General features: G+C 33.3%; 1 protein-coding gene across 1 annotated transcript; it reads left to right on the top strand.

The window, feature by feature from the left end:
• The first annotated feature begins 14587 nt into the window (after positions 1-14587).
• Positions 14588-18566, top strand: LOC129901204 (glutamate receptor 2.8-like). Its single transcript, XM_055976330.1, has 5 exons — positions 14588-15219; positions 15309-16651; positions 16790-17102; positions 17194-17603; positions 17713-18566. Exons 1-5 carry the CDS (start codon positions 14829-14831, stop codon positions 18268-18270), a joined length of 3015 nt encoding a protein of 1004 aa, XP_055832305.1. The 5' UTR covers positions 14588-14828; the 3' UTR covers positions 18271-18566.
• The last annotated feature ends 3939 nt before the right edge of the window (positions 18567-22505 follow it).

The raw sequence follows: 22505 nt of genomic DNA, 5'->3' as shown, positions 1-22505 counted from the left end.
TTTTAGCACATTATTACTTCACATTAATAAAATTGATTAAGAATAATGAAGGTAGAAGTGAAAGAATACATGAATGCATATTAAGATATCTAATAAAGAAATATCGTTATAGTGGGAGGTGAAAAGTTGATGAATTGATAAGTAATTTTTGAGCTATTAAAAATAAAATAAATAGATAAATGAAGGGGGAAATGGTAAAAAAAAAAAAAAAAAGGATAAAAAGATAAATAAGTTTCTAAGCCAAGAGAGATGTCATGTCACCTTTTTTACATCTAGCTTTATATATATAAATGCACATTATATCTAATAAAGCATATATATTATTATGGGAGGTTAAAAGTTGAGTAATTGAATGTAAAGACTCTTTGAGATATTAAAAATAATATAAATAATTAAATGGAGGGGAAAAAAGGGTCAAAAAAAATAAAAAATAAATATGAATGGAGGTATAGAAAAGTGTCTCATCACCTTGTGTATGTTCTTTCTTTATAATATGGTAGACCATATCATATATTTTTATGGGCAACAATATCCAATTGTTATGAAAAATATACCATAGATAATATACCTTTCGATTGTAGGCAAAATTTTAAAATATTAATTAGAACTTGGCAAATAGATATACGCATAAACAAAAACGTGCATCTTTTCATCTTCATTCGCATAATAATAAGATGAAGAAGAGCGAAAGTTAATTGAGTAAAATTTGGTAATTGAGCTTTCTAATATCTTGGTTTGTAAAGTTTCATAATTTATTTTTTTGCTGAAATAAAGGAAATCATATATATGATTAAATATCTTTGTTCAAAATGAAGTAATAAAATAAAAAAGAATAAAATAATATTAATCGAAATCAAAATAATACATTAATGAATCTTCAAAATAGTTGAAAATCATTCAAACTTTTCTACTAATATGACCATCTCTCTTGATGAATCTTCCAAAATAATCAAACTTCCTTCATCTTCATTTTGGTGAACTTGTACCAAATAAATGTGAACATCTCTCAATGATAAATCTTTGAAAAATATATCTATGATCTTCATCAAAGTGAAGGCCATATCGTGACATTATCTTTTCTATGTCTTCTCTTTTGATTATTAAGCACATGATTGATAAAAAAAGATGAAGAAAACAAATTTAAAAAGGAGAAAAAAAACTATACTACATAAAAAAAAGAAATCATTCAAACTTTTATACTAATATGACCATCTCTCTTGATGAATCTTCCAAAATAATCAAACTTCTACTTTATTTTGATGAACTTGTGCCAAATAAATATGAACATCTTTCAATGATAAATCTTTAAAAAATATATCTATGATCTTCATCAGAGTGAAGGCCATATCGTAACATTATCTTTTCTATGTCTTCTCTTTTAATTATTAAGCATACAACAATAACAACCCAGTGAAATCCCACAACGTGGGGTCTGGGGAGGGTAGAGTGTATGCAGACCTTAAACATATGATTGATGAAAAAAGATGAATAAAAAAAATTTAAAAGGAGAAAAAAATTATACTACTAAAAAAATAAGAAAATGGAAATGAATATTCAACATCTCCATAGATGATTGTTATTTATAGGTTGGGTAATTCATAAGAATAGTGTTAGAAAGGAGTTGAGGAGACATGTTATTTAAGTAGAGAATGTAAATAGATGGAGGTTTTTTGTAACTCATTAGACATAATTAGAATATAAATTTGATTAATTGTTTTTAATTAATAAACAAATTGTTTAGTGAAAAGAATGAAGAAAAAAAGGCAAAAAAGAAGAAAAAAAGATAAATAAGAATGGAGGTCATAGAGAGGTGCCACATCACCTTGTCTTCATTCTCCTTTATATGCATGTATATATATATAAAGATAGATAGATAGATTTTTTTAAATTAAATTAAGTAATAAATTATTATAGGATCAATAAAACAATTATGTGCAGTAGAAAGTTATGAATTTATATTGTAGAGTAAATGGTCAGAAGTTAAATAATTAATCCCTTGATCCTGCTTTCGAGTCTAGTTAGGTACTTGTTTTTGTTTTATTTTTTTTAAAGATCTTTTGGTGGAAAATTCTAAAATTATCAACGGTGGAAAATTCTAAAATTTTCAATGGTGAGATGAAAATGATATATACATTTTTACAAAAATAAAGATTTCATTTTTTCCTCTCCAAACACAAAATCCTCCGAAACAGATTTTATTTCATTTATGTAATTCATTATTTTAAATTCAATAATTAGTAACATTTTATTTTGTTTTACATTAAATAAGTAATTAACGTTATGTCATAATTAACAAATTTAATAACGATGCATTAATTTAACTAAAAAATCAATACGCTTGAAAAATAGTAATGAAAATCCATATACATCATCTCACATTAATAATTTGCATTAGCAAGAGAGAAAGAACTATTTGAAAGTCTTTTCAATATCTTGTAAAAAATGTAGAGTAAGTAGGTGTACTCAAGTACCATTAGTGAAGTTAAACCCTCTTCCCCCAAACGAAATATAATCAAGTTATGTCGGTTTGATTTATTTTTATTGGATAACAAGTTTTAAGATTTTACATTAAATAAATAATTAACATTGACTTATAATTAATAAATTTATTAACGTCCCATTTAATTAACTCAAACATTAACGTGTTTGAAAAATACAAAATATAAACACATCACCTCACATTAATTACTTTGTATTAAAAAGAGTGAACAAAATCAAATCTTGTGAAGAAAAACATTTTTTTCAATTGTTTGTAAAAAGAAAGTAGGTGTACTCAATTACTTAAGAAGAAGAGGAAGAGCTAAAATAGCCCAAAGCGAAATATAATCAAGTTTCATCGATTTGATTTATTTTTATCGAGTAACAAGTTTTAAGATTTTATTTTACATTATATAAATCATTAACGTTGCTTTATAATTAATTAATTTATTAACGTTGTGTTAAATTAAACCAGAGATCAATAGGTTTGAAAAATAAAAAACATAAGAGGGAAAGAAAATCTTATCTATTCAATTTGATAGGATCTTAGGTGTAAGCAATTAATTTAGTGAAGAAGAGCACAACTCTCAAAACTAAATATAATTCATTTCCGTCAGTTTGATTTGTTTCTTTCGGGTGTTTAGAATAATGATTCCAAATTTAATGAGTTGTCATGTAAATTTTTTATATTACACTAAATAAATAATTAGCATTGCGTTGAATTAAATCAACGATCAAAAGGTTTGAAAAATAAAAAACATCACCTCATATTAATTATTTTGCATAAAAAAAGAGGGGTTATGGTCTTTAGATGTACTCAATTACTTTAGTGAATAAGAGTCAAAACTTCCAAAAATGAAATATAATCCATTTCCGTTCTTTGATTCATTTCTTTCTAATGTCTAGAATAATGATTTCAAATTTAACGAGTTTTAAGAATTGTCATGTAATTACATTAAATAAATAATTAACGTAACGTTGAATTATTTTTTGACATAGTTCGAGTCTTGTACTCAATTACTTTAGTGAATAAGAGTCAAAACTTCCAAAAATGAAATATAATCCATTTCCGTCGTTTGATTCATTTCTTTCGAATGTCTAGAATAATGATTTCAAATTTAACGAGTTTTAAGAATTGTCATGTAATTACATTAAATAAATAATTAACGTAACGTTGAATTAACTTAAAGATCAATAGGTTAGAAAAATAGAAAAAATAGAAATCTATACAAGACTCGAACTATGTCAAAAAATAATTTTGACTTAATTGGCTATTATCATTAATAGGGTCTATTTTAATACAATTATATGACTTGAATTTAAAAATGACCTCAGAAAAATCAAAGAGTTAAAAGTAGATTTAATACAATTATATGACTTGAATTTAGAGCTGACCAAAGAAAAATAAAAGAGCTAAAATTAGAATGAGAGCTAGTATAGATAAATTAAGTAAAGTTATTGAAAGAAATAGAAAAAAAATAAGAAAAGTCAAAAGTTGTTTTGATTTTTGAGGGAAAGATTGCAAGCAACTTTCCTTCTTTTGTCGACACATGTCCCTTGAGAAAGAGTAAATTAGACAAAAAGACATGGAGACAACAATGGCCGCATCTCTCGATGAAAAAGGCCAGCAAAGAAAAGCCCCTCTTTCTTCCCCTTCGGATGGTTTTGGAGCCAAAAGGGCATAGTATATTATTCAAGGGAAAATAATCAAAAATGACCTTAAATTATTTAAAACAAATAAAAATGCCCTTCGTTTATAATTTAGTTCAAAAATGTCTTTATCGTCAATATTTTGGACAAAAAATGCCCTTATTGTTATTTAATGGGTCAAAAATGCCCTTTTCCGAATAAATATATATATTTTTAAAAATAAATAAATCTTGTTCCTTATAAAAATACTACTTTTAAGGAACTCTATTCTTGTTTTCTTTCTTTTTAAACCTCTTTAAGAAATAAAAATGTAGGAAATTATTTTATTCTTCGTAATCTCATTTTATCAATTAAAATAGAATAATTTCATGTACTCTAAGTTTTAACGGATAATATATATCATATATATAAGATTATAATAAATTCATCATTAATTTTTATTCAAATAACGATAAAAATAATTATCATAAAATAAGAAATATTTTAAATATTTTATTTTTTTTTCTAATAGAAGTAGAATAAACAATTGCTAATAAAAGAAATATTATTAGGAAAAAATATGTTCAAAAAGAAAATAAATAATATATTTATTTGAAAAAGGACATTTTTGACCAATTAAATAATAATAAGAGTATTTTTGGCTCAAAATATTGACGTTAAAGATATTTTTTGACCAAACTATAAACGAAAGATACTTTTGTTCTTTTCAAATAATTTAAGAATATTTTGACCTTTTTGCCTTTATTCAAAAATAAATCTATACATGAAGAGCTATTACTGTTTCACTATTTATTATGAAAAGTTAATTTGACATTAACTTTTGACCTTTTTCATTTCTTGGAAAATGATAGAAACAACAACAACAACCCAGTGAAATCCCACAACGTGGGGTCTAGAGAGGGTAGAGTGTACGCAGACCTTACTCCTATCAAGGTAGGACGGCTGTTTTCGAGAGACCCTCGACTCAAAAAAGACATAAAAAGGGGGTCAGAAAACATTTAGTTTTTTTGTACTCGTACTTTTTCTTATTGTTTTGCTAATACATTCTTTCTCCTCATTTATTTAATAGCTACATACTTTTTTATTTTCCCATAGACATCTTTATATACAAAGTTGGTAATTGTTTTTTTAACTTTCTTCATTATTTCAATTGCTCAATGTAACGATCCATTTGGTCGTTTTGAGTATTAGGAATTTTTAGTTCATAAATGATCTATTCTGTAAATTTTTAATTGAATATTTTGTACTTTTTCATAACTATAGTTATTTAATTGACGGATGAATTTAGATAACCTATTTAGTTAATGGGCTAAAGTGATAATATATTTAAACTCTATACCAATTATTAAAATAAAAGGATAGGATTTAAGAATTGTATTACATAAAAAAAATATTTTTAAATTAGAAGTGGGTCATATTCACTAATCCCTTAAAGTCCATATATCTAGATTAGAAAAATAAAAATAAAAGAAAGAAAAGAAGAGAGAATGATTACCTGTTGCTAGCCGCGTGGAACAGGATTTGCTTCAGGTAAGCATTCCATAGTTGTATATTAACTATTTTAATGATAGGAAGTCCCTTTAATACAATTGAAAACTTGTCTTTTTCTGTTGAAAGATTCCAACTAGTAGGGGAGATGATGCAATCATCACATGGTATTGGTTAATGTTCATTGGGCCAAAAAGAAAAACAAAAGGAAAGAAAACAAAGTGTTACTTCCTGTTGAATAATTGTATATAAGAAGTCTCAATTTTATTTTATTTTATCTTTGCAAACCTGCAACTGATCAAGTTTATGTTGTCCGTTAATATTTCTTTCTGTAACCGTAGGGGCAAAACATAAGGTTCGCTTATAATATGCTCGTTAGTTTCTTAGAAGTCCGTGAGTGTTTCATAGTTAATTTGGTTTTGACATGCTGGTATATATTGAAATAGTAGAGATATTGTATTATATGAATACCATTAAATTTATGTTATTTGGGGAAATTAAGATTTAACCCTTGTTTAAGATTTAAGAATATGAGACTTGAGATATTAGTTGGTATCAAAATTTAGAAAATTAATTATAGATTCGAGTAAGTTTTCGGGTCTATGCTAAACATATAGTAATATGGGTGTTGATAGAATCGTTTACTTACGAATATCATATACTTGATAGATTGAGAACGCGAGACATCGAAGAAAGGAAAATCACTGGTGAATTAACTTGCTTTATTTCGGTTCTTCGGTTGAGGTAGGTTATGGTTTTATTCTATATCATAGATAGACTCTTAATAGTTATTGATATTCATTGAGTAATGTGTGAAGTTTACTATGCATTTAATTATTGTGGTTTGGATGGTTGATTGTTGTTTTGATTGGTCTGAAATCCCGAGGCCATGAAATCCATAATCTTGAACTTGTCCTATCAAAAATGGTGCCTTGAATAAAGAAGGTTTGATGAAATATTTTTAATGAAGTGGAATGTAATCATGAAGAATGATAAATTAATTATATTTGAATCGGGTGTCACGTTTCGATACGGTATATTTGGATCGGGTGTCACGTTCCGACACGATATATTTGGATCGGGTGTCACGTTCCGACACGATATATTTGGATCGGGTGTCACGTTTCGATACGGTATATTTGGACCGGGTGTCATGTTCCGGCATGGTAATATTAAGGAAAAATAAATCAAAATAACTTAATACTACCCAATCTCCAAAACTCATTTTTCAAAAGAGTGTGATATGGAGGCTTGAGTCCTCATGTGTGATCTTGATGTTGTTGACTGGTTCTGAAATTGTTCATTGTGTTGTCACTTGATCTTGTTGGCTGCCACCTGTTTAGTGCTATGGTTGATTTCCCCTACTACTTTATGCATATTGATTTCTATTTTGAGTCGGCCGATGATATCTACTCAGTGCATGTTGTCCTGTACTGACCCCTACTTGTATCTTTCTTTGTTTTATTTTGTGGAGTGCAGCGAGTCTTCCATCGGCTTCGACTCAACCTCAGCTCTAGTCCGTCTCAAGTTCATCGGATTTAAGGGTGAGCTATCCTTCTAGCTCATGATGGATTCTCTTAGTCATCACATGATGTCCTTAGTGTTCGGACACGAACTATGTCACTAATTTGTTTTTAGTGTTTGACATTCTAGACTTAGTATTTTATAATTATATGTCCTTGATGTGATGACTTTCAAGTTTTGGAAAAACCTATTTAATTGAGCTTTCGCGTTATTGTCATATTTATTAGTTGGGGTTAGTATCGTTGGTTCTCCCACCTAGGAGGTCTTGCAGGTGCCACTCATGACCCATTTTGGGTCGTGACACTCAAAGATATAGTATGCCTGAGTTCTATAATTTTCTAACAAAAAGAGAGTAAGAAAATATTGTGAGTGTTTTTGTACCATTTGTTCTTTCACAAATTTCAAGCATTGAGACAAGTATTTCAAAGCATCAATTATAACATATCTTGGAATCTAGTCTTCAAGTTGTTTCTCAGATTTCATCATTTCAATTTTCGAATTTTATATTTAAATTAGGGAGCGTAGCCGCGCTTCGCGCAAGCGTTAAAATATATGTGTTAAAATTATTTTTCTTTCCGAGTAATTATATTTTAATGATATTATTCGACCGTATCATTATCTGTTGATTTAATTATATTTTAGAGATTATTTTGAAATGATGATACATAATGAGACTTAACAAATTTAGGATGAATAGTACATTCTCAAATGAGGCTCACAAGTACTCATCTCATCTCACCAGCCTGCCTCTCAGCTTTTCTTTGCTTTAGTTCTCTCTCACAGGCTGCATAGTATTTGGCACAACTTCTTCTTCTTCTTCTTCTTTCTTTTTCTTTTCTTTCCTTTTGCTTGTTTTTCAACGAATTTCTCCAGATCTGTTTAGATTTGGCCTAGATCTATTGATTTCCGGCGTCGTCTCGCGGTTTTCCATTTTCCGGCGTGAACAGTGTTTCCGGTGTGAACAGTGTTTCCGGTGTGAACAGTGTTTCCGGTGTGAACAGTGTTTCCGGCGTGAATCAGGTTCTTTTCAACTGGAGTTGGTACCTCCGGTTTATCTATATTTTTGTTCATACACTTATCGTTGCATTTAGCTAACTTTAGATTTTTGAATAATTTATTAATTCCTACATATTTTCGTGGCTTTAGATAGTGATGGTAGATTAAGGTCATGTTCTCATTCAGGGACGGGGTCGGGGACGAGGGTAAGGAGGGGTAAGTGGGTTAAAGGAGCGTCTAGACTGAGAGTTGGTTCTTGGAATATTGGAACGTTAACGGGCAAATCCATAGAGCTAGTTAAAATTCTAAAGAAGAGAAAGATTAATATAGCTTGTGTCCAAGAGACCAAATGGGTAGGTTCTAAAGCTAGGGAGGTAGACGGGTATAAGCTTTGGTTTTCAGGTAGATCAAAATATAGGAATGGGGTAGGCATTTTAGTAGACAATGATCTAAGGGATCAGGTAGTGGAGGTTAGGAGAGTCAACGATAGAATGATGTCGATTAAGATGGTCGTTGAAGGGAGCACATTCAACATTATTAGTGCTTATGCGCCACAAGCGGGCTTAAGGGAGGAGGATAAGAGGCGCTTTTGGGAGGATTTGGATGAGTTAGTGGGAGGTATACCACCTACTGAGAAGCTTTTCGTGGGAGGGGATTTCAATGGGCACATCGGGTCTATTTCAGGAGGGTATGATGATGTGCATGGAGGCTTTGGCTATGGGGTCAGAAATGTAGGAGGCCTTTCACTTTTGGAATTCGCAAGAGCTTTTGGGTTGGTCATAGCCAATTCGAGTTTCCCAAAGAAGGAAGACCACTTGGTAACATTCCATAGTTCGGTGGCTAAGACTCAGATAGACTTTTTACTCCTGAGGAAGGTCGATAGAGGTCTGTGCAAAGACTGTAAGGTCATTCCGATAGACAACCTTACAACCCGACATAAGCTTTTGGTGATGGATTTAGGGATCAAGATGATGAGGAATAAGAGGGTCGGGGATGATCGATCTAGGATCAGATGGAGGAGTTTGACCACTGCAAATGCCCTGGAGATGGGAGAGAAGTTGAAGGCCATGGGGGCCTGGGATAGTAATGGGGATGCGACCAGTATGTGGGATAGGACGGCTAGTTGTATTAGGACTGTGGCAAGGGAAGTGTTGGGAGTCTCGACTGGTAGTCGTAGTCGGCATCGAGGAGACTGGTGGTGGAATGGAGAAGTGCAAGAAAAGGTGGAAGCAAAGAAGATGGCGTACGCAAAGTTGATAGAAAGCACAGATGAGGTGGAGAAGTGGACGAATAGGGAACTTTATAAAATAGCGAGAAAGGAGGCGAAGTCAGCGGTTTCGACGGCAAAAACAACAGCTTTTGAACGCCTTTATGCTGAACTAGAAGAGAAAGGTGGGGATAGAAAATTGTTCAGGCTAGCCAGGGCGCGGGAGAGAAGGGCACGCGATGTGGACCTAGTGAAGTGCATTAAGGACGAGCATGGAAAAGTATTGGTAGACGAGACCCTCATTAAACAGAGATGGCAGTCCTATTTCCATAAACTCTTGAATGAGGAAGGGGACAGAGACTTTGTGTTGGGAGATTTAGAACATACAGAGAGGCGTTGCGATTTTGGGTATTGTAGGAGTATTAAGGTCGAGGAGGTTAAGAGTGTCGTTCGTAGGATGCGCTGGGGAAGAGCAACCGGACCTGACGAGATTCCTGGGGAATTTTGGAAGAGCACGAGTTCGGTAGGTTTGGAGTGGTTGACTAGGTTATTTAATGTCATCTTTAAAACGGCAACGATGCCCGAAGAATGGAGGTCGAGCATAATGATCCCTCTATACAAAAATAAAGGGGATATCCAGAGTTGCAACAACTATAGAGGTATTAAGCTACTAAGCCATACTATGAAACTGTGGGAAAGAGTGGTAGAGATGAGGGTGAGGAGAGACGTGTCTATTTCAGAGAACCAGTTTGGATTTATGCCGGGACGCTCAACTACAGAAGCCATCCATCTTATGAGGAGACTGGTGGAGCAGCATAGGGAGAGGAAGAGGGACTTGCATATGGTATTCATCGACCTAGAAAAGGCTTATGATAAAGTCCCAAGAGAAATACTATGGACATGTTTGAAGGCTAAAGGTGTACCTATGGCATACATTAGGGTGATCAAGGACATGTACGAGGGAGCCAAAACCAGGGTAAGGACAGTAGGAGGGGACTCAGAACACTTCCCAGTGGTGATGGGGTTGCATCAAGGATCAGCTCTTAGTCCTTTTTTATTTGCCTTGGTGATAGATGGATTGACGCGACAAATTCAAGGTGCGGTGCCATGGTGTATGCTTTTCGCGGATGACATAGTCCTGATCGATGAGACTCGCCACGGAGTTAACGCTAAGCTGGAGGATTGGAGACATACCTTGGAGTCTAAAGGGTTTAAGTTGAGTAGGACAAAGACAGAGTACTTAGAGTGCAAGTTCAGTGAGACACCTCAAGAGGTTGATGTTGAAGTTAGGCTTGGTGCTCAGGTCATCCAAAAGAGAAGTAGTTGCAAGTATCTTGGGTCTATCATGCAAGGCAGCGGGGAGATTGACGATGATGTCACACATCGTATTGGGGTAGGGTGGATGAAATGGAGGCTCGCTTCCGGAGTGCTATGTGACAAGAATGTGCCACCAAAACTTAAGGGCAAGTTCTACAAAGTGGTGGTTAGACCGGCTATGCTGTATGGGGCGGAGTGTTGGCCAGTTAAGACTTCTCACATTCAAAAGATGAAAGTTGCTGAGATGAGAATGCTGAGATGGATGTGTGGGCACACCAGGAGCGACAGGATTAGAAATGAGGCTATTCGGGACAAGGTAGGAGTGGCCTCGGTGGAAGACAAGATGCGGGAAATACGACTGAGATGGTATGGACATGTGAAGAGGAGAGACACAGATGCCCCAGTGCGGAGGTGTGAGAGGCTGGCCATGGATGGTTACAGAAGAGGTAGGGGTAGGCCGAAGAAGTATTGGGGAGAGGTGATTAGACAGGACATGACGCAGTTACAGCTTACGGAGGACATGACCTTAGATAGGAGGGTGTGGAGGACCCACATTAGGATAGAAGGCTAGTTCATAGTCTCGTTATTCTTCTCTATTCATAGGTGTAGTAGTGCATTACGATCTCTTGCGCTTTGACTTCTGATTTCTGTTATTTCTGTTATTATTTATTACTTTCTATGCTTTGATTACTCAATTTTACCTGTGACGCTTTCATTATTTATTTAATCGTTATTTGTTATTAGTCTTTATTTATTTGTATTTATTTGTCATCTATTCGTTATTTGTTTGTTGTTTTTCTCATAAAGCTTTTAATTTTCTATTCTTATCTAACATTTTTTTTATGCATTTATGCTTTTACTGAGCCGAGGGTCTCCAGGAAACAGCCGTCCTACCTTGGTAGGAGTAAGGTCTGCGTACATTCTACCCTCCCCAGACCCCATGTTGTGGGATTTCACTGGGTTGTTGTTGTTGTTGTAGTACATTCTCAATGACTATTAATAAATTATTTCATTTATATTGCACTAAATGGGCAATTGATAGTATGTTTTGATGGCCCTCGGTGTTTTTTTATTGGGATACGAATGATATTGAACTTTAAAATTGTAATATCTATCATGGGGTACTGTTCGTGAACAACGTCCTATTAATTTTTGTCAGATTGATCTATAGAAAATATATTCTCTAATAAAAAAATATTTTATTTATATTACATTGAAATCAATACATGAACAACATTGTGTCATTCTTTATTAGATTGATCTACTGAAACTCCTCTGGATTTTTTTTTTTCAATCGCTCTTGTTTCCCTTCTGAAATATGCAACTCGCACTAAGCATAATATTTTCATACATCACTTTAATCGATTTGCTTGGTTCTTCAGTTGCATCTGTCCAAAAATAAATATTTTGTTAATTGTATAAAAGAAAAAAGTAGTATAATTAATAATGTTACCATTAATATTTTATCTTGAAAATTATCCAAACTAATTTGAAGTGGATGATCCATAATTTTCTTATCCATTGTAGTACTTCTGTATAAGTATTTGTCAAATTTAAACTATAAATAGAGTGTTGCAATAAAATGTTACTTAAACATATTTGTATTGAACATTAGGAAAATTAACCTCAATCAACCACTCTGACCAGATGGTGACTATGAAGATAAATGATATGTCTTGATGTTTATTTTTGTCTTTGGTATTTATATCACTTTTCTCCTTTCTTGGTTGTGGTCTCCATTTAATTCTTTTTAAATAATGAGTTAATATCTGGATTAGTTAAATCTTTTTAAAAATAATTATCAAGATTTTAAAAAAGAATAGGAGGAAAGTTAGGAATTCGGATGGTTATTATTTATTATGAAATATCTGTTATTATTTTATTGTGCTAATATAATAAATGAAAAGTGTAGATGAATAGCTTAGGATGGTGTAATTGTATAAAAATTAATCCATAAATATAAGATAATTAATTATCAATTTCAATGGGACTTTTAAGACAAATGATCATTATTCTATCAGTTTTATTTTCTTCAATATATCCTTATAAAAAAGAAGTTGTACTGGCTATAATTAATACTTGTTAAGATAAAATAAATAAATGCAATGAAAAAAAGCTGCCTGTTACATGTGACTATTCATTCTCTCTTTATAATTTTTAATTGTCTTTTTTAAATTGCAGACAACAAATCAAAGAATGAATGAAAAAATAAGCAAAAGAAATAAACAACAAAAAATTGTCCAAAGAGAGGTGTCATGGAGCCTAATTTATGCTTACTCTATACATAGATATATAAAAATTGCTCTATAATATTATTTATTGCATAATAAATGATCATTAAATCACTAAATTAATGACAGTTATTTTGGACTTTCTAAACTAAAAATTATATGAATAATTAAGAGAAGTAATTAAGAAATAATTTTTAAATTTTCTAATTTACATATATAAACAAAAATAATTAGAAAAATATAAAAAAATTAAAAAAGAAGAAGAAGATAGATATCATTCTTGACTTTTAGAGACATGTCATATATATATATATATATATATATATATATACTAGATATGTGAGCCCGTACAAGCCCAACTTATGTCGTAATTTATGTGATACAGATCAAATGTGGAGAGCCAACCCAACTTTTAATATATTTTTCAAAATTAAGTTGTTAATTATTGTGAACTTATAGTATTTACATAATTTTTAAATTATATGTTATTTTCTTTGTCTCAATTTATGTGGCACAGATAAAATTTGGTGAATCGGTTAATTTTTTTATATGATTTTTAAATATTTTAAGTCGTGATTTATAGTATTTTATGTAAAAAAATATAAAAGCTTTTTATATTTATTACTCTATCAATTTAAACCCTTTTTTTTATTACTAATAAAATGATTTATATCAACACAAATATTTATGATTTATTTTGACTTTTATTTATCCAATTTTAAAAATTAAAAGATAATTTATTACTTATTTTCTCATTTACTTGTATTATTAACTATATTATTTTAATTTATTTTTAAATATTAAATTTATTATATTAAAAAACAATATACTAAAGTTAATATTTTATTTACTACTTCTTATATAATGTAAGTCAATACAAAACAATTAAAATTGGCGGAAGTACTCTAATGATGTCATATTTTATAAGTTAGAAAATGGATGTGTTACTAATTTTCCCAAAATAATTGCAAAAATAGTGCGTGGGAAAAAGGATCCTAATAGAGCGCGTGAAAACAAAATGCATGCAGGGTCCATCGTTTTCCACATTCATAAGATAGTATACAATATACTCCCTTTATTTTATATTAATTAAATTTTTAATTTTTTTTTTATTATTAAAAATTTAAGATGGATGTTTGAATTTTTTTTATATTATATATACACCAAAAAACTATCATATATATATGGAGCCTCACTTTTACTTCAGCCTCACGTGTCATGCACGCCATTGAACTTGCATGTATTCTATCTTATTGTATTCAACTTTCAACTTAACATTAACTCTATTGTGAGTCTCGTCGATCATGACTGTGTCAATTGTCATTTGCAAATAGCATATATAATGACACCTTATCTTAATTTTGTATGATAATAATTAATATAGTAATTTTTAAAACAAAATTACTGAGCCAAAGTTTTCTAACGGATACCCCTAGGTATATATGATTATAAAAGATAACTATTATTATTCACCCAAAGTTATGGATAATATAAATAATGAAAGATTATATGACCACCACTGCATGAAAGAAAACTTCAGTATCATATTCGTAACTTCCCAAGCAGCTTCCTCTTGCATTAGCAATTGCGTGTGTATATATATTGAGCCAATGGTATTGACACCTACATATTCATCTCCAAGTAATACTCCATTCCCATATTTGGTCAATCGGACTAATGGTTGTGTTGGCTTGTTTGGTGTCCTAGCAAATTACTACTACTGACCAATTCTAAACTGAAACAGTGTCAAACCAAAATATGGCAAGTCCTTTCAATATATATAGTCAGACACAAAAATTAGTAATTGGGTATTGGGGGAACGAGTACCAATCAATTTTGTCGACATGGTAGCATGTGTGAAAAGTCCTCTCTTTGAATAATCAAAGGTACATTTGATTTTCAACCATTTGTAATTCTTTGACTTTCTTTCAGCATTTATGGGGTTTGGTCTTATTAAGTTTATCAAGTTCCCTCATTCTGAAGCCATATATGTTAACGGAGTTAGCACAACTCTTAGATTACTTGCTACCAGAGTTTTTCAAATGAGAAATCCAAGATGTAGCTTCCTAATTATTTTCATTCAAATTGTCTCCATCATTACCTTTTGCCACTACGTAACTCCAGTAAGAGGTGGAGATAATAACACTAGTGCTGTAAAGGTGGATGTGGGCATAATTCTTGATCTGGAAACAGATGTGGGAAAAGTAATGCACATATCTATCTTATTAGCTCTTGAAGATTACCATGCCCATGCTAGTCGCGGTGCCATTAGGATAGTTCCTCATATCAGGGATTCCAAAAAAGATGATGTTGAAGCAGCATCAGCTGGTATATTCTGATCCATGATTTACTTCTCTTAACCTAGTATGCATTTCTTACTTTGGGTAAATTCTTATTGTCTGATTGTGTATGTGTAGCCATATACTTGCTAAAGGATGTCCAAGTACAAGCTATCTTTGGGCCACAAATGTCTACACAAACTGATTTTGTGATTGACTTAGGGAACAGAGTAAAAGTTCCAATCATTTCTCCAGCAACAAGTCCTTCACTTTCAGTGAAGGAAAATCCCTACTTCATCAGAGGAGCACTTCCTTCTTCCTGCCAGACTAAGGCCATTGCAGCTATTGTTAAAAACTTTGATTGGAGGGAGGTTGTCGTAATCTACGAGGATAGCCCCTATGGGACCGGGATAGTTCCACATTTGACTGATGCCTTACTGGAAATCAGCACTTTAGTCTCCTATAGAAGTGTTATTTCTCCTTCAGCCAATGATGATCAAATCCTCAAGGAGTTATACAATTTGAATACAAAGCAGACCAGGGTGTTCGTCGTGCACTTGCAACCATATCTTGCCTCACGCCTTTTCCTCAAGGCCAAAGAAGCTGGGATGATGAGCAGTGGATATGCATGGATCATCACAGATGTGCTAACGAGTCTTCTGGACTCGGTAGATCATTCAGTCATTGAGTCATCAATGCAAGGTGTTCTTGGTATAAAACCTTATATTCCAAGATCAAATGAGCTTAACAATTACACGAAGAGATGGAGAAAGAGATTTCGTCAAGAGTATCCGGACAAGGACCAAATAGAACTCAATGTTTTCGGGCTATGGGCATATGATAGCATCACCTCATTAGCAGAAGCAGTAGAGAAAGTGGGCACTACTGCTATCCCAAAATTAAAGAAACCAGACACCAGAGAGAACTTAACAGACTTAGATGCACTTGGAACCTCAGAAGTGGGATCTCTGCTCATTGACTCTATGAGAAATACAGTGCTAAAACAAGCACTAACTGGTGATTTCCGTATCATTGATGGAGAACTGCAGCCATTCCCATATCAGATTGTGAATATAGTTGGGAAAGGAGAGAGAAGCATTGGATTCTGGATGGAGAGGGATGTCATTTCGTGTAAACTGAAGATGAATGGTAAAACAGCAGCTAAGTGTAATAATAAGCAACTAGGAGCCATTTTATGGCCCGGTGAATCTACTATTGTTCCAAGAGGCTGGGAAATACCCACAAGTGGGAAGAAGTTAAGAGTTGGAGTTCCTGTCAAAGGAGGGCTGGAGCGATTCATCAAAGTGGAAATAGATCCAAAAACACAAGCAGTAACTGCAACTGGTTTCTGTGCAGATGTCTTCAAAGAAGTCATCCTATCTTTGCCGTATGCTCTCCCTTATGAAGTTATTCCATTTCCAATACCAGATCTCCTCAATTTTCCAGACTATGATGATCTTGTTCACAAGATCACTTCTCACGTAATATATAATCCGTGTATAATTAAATTCTCTGGCTCTATATCTTACTAACATAGTCCTTTTTGGGGCTTTCATATCTGTTTTCTACTTTTGCAACCAACTATAAATACTGAAATAATCAATGTTTGGTTGAACCAGGACTATGATGCAGTTGTAGGTGATGTGACCATTTTAGCGAGCAGGTCAGAGTATGTGGATTTCACATTACCTTTTTCAGAGTCGGGTATTTCTGCAGTTGTGCCGGTGAGGGATGATGAGAGGAGGGATGCTTGGATTTTCTTGAAACCTCTAAAGAGCGAGCTTTGGATAACAACAGGAGCATTCTTCGTTTTCATTGGTTTTGTGGTTTGGGTACTCGAACATCGTGTAAACAAAGAGTTTCGAGGACCCAAACGCAAGCAAGTTGGGATGATATTTTGGTTTTCCTTCTCAACTCTCGTTTTTGCTCATAGTAAGACGCTAACTCAAAGCATATTATATATGAAAGATTTAGGATTTCTCCTTGTTTCTCAACAAATCATATATATGGCTGGTTGTTGCAGGAGAGAGGGTAACAAGTAACTTAACAAGATTTGTGTTGATTGTGTGGGTTTTCGTGGTTCTGGTGCTGACATCAAGTTATACAGCCAGCTTAACATCTATGTTAACACTGCAACAGCTCCAACCTTCTATAACAGACCTCAATGATCTCATCAAGAATGGAGAATATGTTGGGTACCAAGAAGGTTCCTTTGTCAAAGACGTCTTTTTGAAGCGCATGAACTTTGACAGCTCCAAGTTCAGAAGTTATAGCACATTGGAAGATTATAATAATGCCCTCTTAAGAGGAAGCAAAAACGGAGGTGTAGGTGCAATTGTTGATGAACTACCTTATCTCAGACTCTTCCTCAACAAGTACTGCAGGAAGTATATTATGGTCGGCCCAACATACAAGGCTGCCGGCTTTGGCTTTGTAAGATTTCCGCACTTCACTGATGTTTCAGACAATGTTTACATATATTGAGAATGGTTTGTTGTTTGCTCAATGGTCTAATCTTTTAATTTCTCGCAACTTCTTGCAGGCATTTCCAAAAGGATCTCCTTTGGTACCTGACGTCTCAAGAGCAGTCTTGAAGGTGATGGAGGGAGAGAATATGAATAACATAATACAGAAATGGTTTGGGAATGAAACAGATTGTCCACAGAAAGATGGAATGGCTATAACATCTGATAGCCTCACGCTAGATAGTTTTAAGGGCCTTTTCCTCATAGCTGGTGTATCAGCAGGCTCCGCTCTTCTCATATTCTTCCTCATCTTCCTTTATCAGAATAGAGAAGTCTTAACCACTGATGATTCAATATGGCAAAAGCTTTGTGCAATAGCAAAAGTCTTTGATTTAGAGAGAGACAACTCTAATTCTATGTCAGAAAAGCCATCTGAAGGCAATGAAAGCAATACGCCTACACTGCTCGCAGCAAGTGAAGCTTCTACTGAAATATTTCCCGACCTTCCTTCGCAAAGCCCAGAAATCAGAATTTCCGACAGCCTAGGAGCATCCCCTGCTGCTGATGGGTTCTCTACAACAGAACCTGGAACTCCAGTTCATCAAACAATTACAGACACAATTGAAGAAACATGACACATATAGCTGCTACCATAATTGTGACACACTTGAATAGGGCCCTACGAGAGATTGTACAGAGATGAGCTAGCTTTAGGGTTAGTTTAACCAGATTACATTATATCTTTGTCACTCTTGGCCAGAATATTAGCATCAAGAAGTGGCTCCAGGATTCCATTTGATGGATTTAATCTTTACTTTTTCTTAGTTGTTTCTTTTTCAATTTTACTTTTACTTTGTTTTCGTCATCACTACTTATCATGGGCTGTAATTTAACGAAGTTATATATGTGGCATGAAAGAATTCAACGCATACATCCATTTCGAGAAAATTCAAATGCAGTAGTTTTGTTATATCATAATAATAGAACAAAATCAATATAATTAACAGATTAAGATGCAAACTTATTTTTAGAAAACAAAATTTTCTTACATAGAATATGAAATAATGGGGTATCTAGTAGTAGTGAAGTTATAATGCAGGTGCTAGAAGATAACGACCATAGTTACACTACTGCATGGAAGACAAGCAGCAACATGTTCCATTCAACAGCGCGGATGGAGAATTACTACTATATAGAGAGTAACATGTATTGGGTCCGTGCTGGCACGAGTTTCCATATCTAGTATATGTAGAAGTTTGAAGGAGGTGATAGGGGCTGATTCAACACTTTATATTAGTCTAATAGGTAGTTTGCTGTATTTGACAGCAACAAGACTTGATCTCATGTTCGCAACAAGTCTTCAGCCGAGGTTTATGCATGCTCCAAGTCAAGTTCATCTTGGTGGTGCTAAATGAACGTTGAGGTATATCAAGGGAACTGTGGATTATGGTATTTGGTTTAAAAAGGAAGATCAAGGGTAATTGATGGGGTTATTCAGATAGTGATTGGGCAGGAAACATTGATGATATGAAAAGCACTTTTGGATATGTTTTTACACTTGGTTCAGGCATTTTCTCATGGAATTCAAGGAAACAAGAGGTGGTAGCTCAATCTTCTGCAGAAGCAGAATACATCACTGCTGCTGGTGCAACTAATCAGGTTCGTGATTTGGAGCAAAATCACATTGAAGCTACTGTCATAAAGGTTGACAACAAGTCAACAATATCTATGGCCAAAAATCCAGTGAAACATGGTCAACGCAAGCATATAAATGTGAAGTTTCACACTATTAGGCAAGCATAGAAGGATGGAGAAGTTAAACTGTAATGACCCTGAAGGTCATTTTTAATAAAATTACCATTTTACCCCTCCTTTCAGTTGTCCCGAGTCATTTTAGATTGGGTTTGAAAGTTGGTTTTTGGAAATCTTGTGAAAAGTTGAGGTTTTGCTAGAGAAATGAATTTTAAAGGCTTAAGTTGTCAAATTTTGAGTTTCGTAGTCATTTGAAGTTTCGAATTTCGAAATGGAATTTCATCAATTCCATCAGTTCCGGAATATGGAAATTGGTCTAGGAGAGTTGTCGGAATCAAATTTGGACTTGAAATGTGGAATTTAGGTCCGAAGTTGGAAATTGAATTAAAGTTTGATCCAAATTTGACTTTGGTCAATATTTGGGGTTCGGGTGCTCGAATTGAATTTCTGATGGTTCTAATGGTTTTAGAGGTGATTCTAATGCTAGAAAGGCTTTCGTTGTAATTTGTGGAAGTCTCAAGCTCGTTTTGGTATTTTGAAGGCCTAAGTTAGTTTAGGTGCGACTTTTCAATTTTCGGGTCAAGAAATATCATTTTCAAGTTAGTAGCATATTTGGTTTGTGTTCGGGAAGTTCCGAATGAGTTTTGGGTGGATTTTAAGCTTCGTGGGTGGTTTGACGCTGTTTCAGCAAATTGTGACAACTAAAAGGTTTATTATTAGTTTTAAAGATGAAAAAATTATTCCGAAACTTCTAAAATTTTACACATGAATTATAGGATTTATCTAAAAGTTTGGTGTATTTTCTCCAAGTCGAGATTGGACTTTTATCATAAAATTAGAAATAATTATTTATCGAGCAGAAATGATATTTTACTAGGCAAATGAGTTCAAAATTGAGTTTCGATTGAAGGAACTGGTCTGTATCATTATTTAGGATATTTAAAAAAAATTGGATCATTTCGCTATCGTATAAGGGATTTACGGCTTTTTTACTGAAAATATAAGTTGCAGATTTTCTGGTGCAAATAAAGTTATACATGTATATAAATTTCAGACTGTGTTCATTTGGCATTTTGAGCATAATTGAGAGTTCTAGAGCTCGGAATGAAGTGATTCTTGCGTATTTCTTCTCGATATAACATGGGGGTTAGTATACAATCCTCAATTCGACATTTTCTCATGATTTCTTCATCTGGTTTGCTTTTCTTATTCGTAAATTTCTTGAGAAAATTGGGGTTTTATCGATTTGGACTCCGTTTTTTAGTTTTAAAAAAAGGAATATTTAGGATCCTTGTGTTATGGGTAAACTAATTTTGGCATAAACTTGTTGATTCATCAATTATTTTCATCATATTAACCGCATATAATTTGAATTTTATCGGTAAAGGTAAAATTTGCTAAACAAGGATTTCAAGGTCGATTGTAACTTTATTTTTGATGAAATTTCATATTTGAACTTTACTAAACATGGGCAAGATATTTTTCAAGAAATATTTTAGATTTGAGTTGGTGTTTCGGATCTAAATATTGAGAGTTTTCTCAAGAACATGAATTTTAGTAAAATTGGTGTTTGAGGGTTGATTTCAACTCCAAATTTAAATTGGTTTTCAACATTAGTTTCTAAATACTTCAAGGATCGTTTTCATGTAAAAAATTTCATATTTTTTTTCATTTTTGAAATCGAGTTTTTCAGGTATTTCGGCTAGTTTCAGCCCTGTTTTCAAAAATATTGATTTGGGTATCATTAGAATCGTGTTCTTATTGGGATTGCATATTTGAATAGATTATCTTGATTTGAAGTGCTATCGTAAGGGCAAGGCTCAAGTTTTGGACTAGTGGGATCGAATTCTAGGCAAATGAATTTCTAAACTTATTCTAAAACTTGTAGGATCATGTATTTGTGTCTTATGTGTCGAGGATTAATAGAAAATGGTGTTAAAAACTATTGATATTCAAATGAACTTGATGATATCGAGTGGGGTAATAAATAAAAAAATTGAGATGAGATGACATGTGGTGTTCGATGTGATAGAACATTGGGTTTGTTATGAATATTTAGATATATTTATATGTTGTTGATATGATATTGATTAGTTGGATGATTGTGGACTATATGACATTATATGTGAACATCTATTCTGTTTTCACTCATTACTTATGCATACACTTATCTGTGATGGTTGATGAAGTGATATGAGTGAGATACTGGATATTGGGACTGAAGTTTCTATCGATCGAGATGATTGGCCGAGGTCCTTTCCGGCGGCCGAGGTCTTTTCCAGCAGATGTTATAGCTGAGGTCTTTTTCGACAGATACATGGTCTTTGTGAGGCCACCACGAGCTCCGATCTGAGGTGATCAGTGGATGTTTATCATTAGGGCAGACATGCATCATGATATGTGACATTGTATTGCATTTCATTGCATCATACATCTTTTGCTATTGTGGATAGTTTTACCCCTGCTATTTCCCTAATCTGTATTATTGATTGTACTAATTTGCTTGCGAATTAAATTGTACTGTTGTTGAGGTATATGAATATTGTGTTGTTAGAACTGTTAGACTAGGCTGATTTTTGTTTAGGTTGTAATCTAGGGGTTGGATGGTGTGGCATGAGTACTGTATTTTACTAGCTTTACTAGTCTTAGTTGTTTACTTGCTGGGTACCATATTGTTGGGGTTACCCTACACTTGGAAGAAGAGGTAGAAAAAGGAATAAATATAGTGATAATTTAATTCTTCGTCGCCGTAGTAAATAGTACTCACTCCTTGTTAATTACACTTGTGTAGGTTCTAAACCTGGATAGTGACCCAACTTTTCTTATTTTCATCCGAGGCTTCTGAGGTGATTTGAGAGGTAGCTGTTGATGCCGACCATCTTTTCTATTCCTCTTTACTTATTACTTTGTTCTATTCGAGAGACAAAAATTGAGACTTATAGTTATTTCGTATCTTGTAATCAGAAGGTTTGTACATGTGACAACCAGTCCGTGGGAGATTTTGTAGTTGACTAAGTTACCGTTTTATCCATATTTATTTATTTAAATTGTCTTCCGCTTTTACCTTCTGCATTTATTAGGTTTAGGCTGATTTGTCCGATGGGAAAGGACAAGTGCC

This window comes from Solanum dulcamara, chromosome 8 (genome assembly GCF_947179165.1).
Source record: "Solanum dulcamara chromosome 8, daSolDulc1.2, whole genome shotgun sequence".
In the NCBI taxonomy this organism is placed as follows: Eukaryota; Viridiplantae; Streptophyta; class Magnoliopsida; order Solanales; family Solanaceae; genus Solanum; species Solanum dulcamara.
The sequence above is the reverse complement of the archived record's forward strand: the minus strand, read 5'-3'. Positions and strand labels throughout refer to the sequence as shown.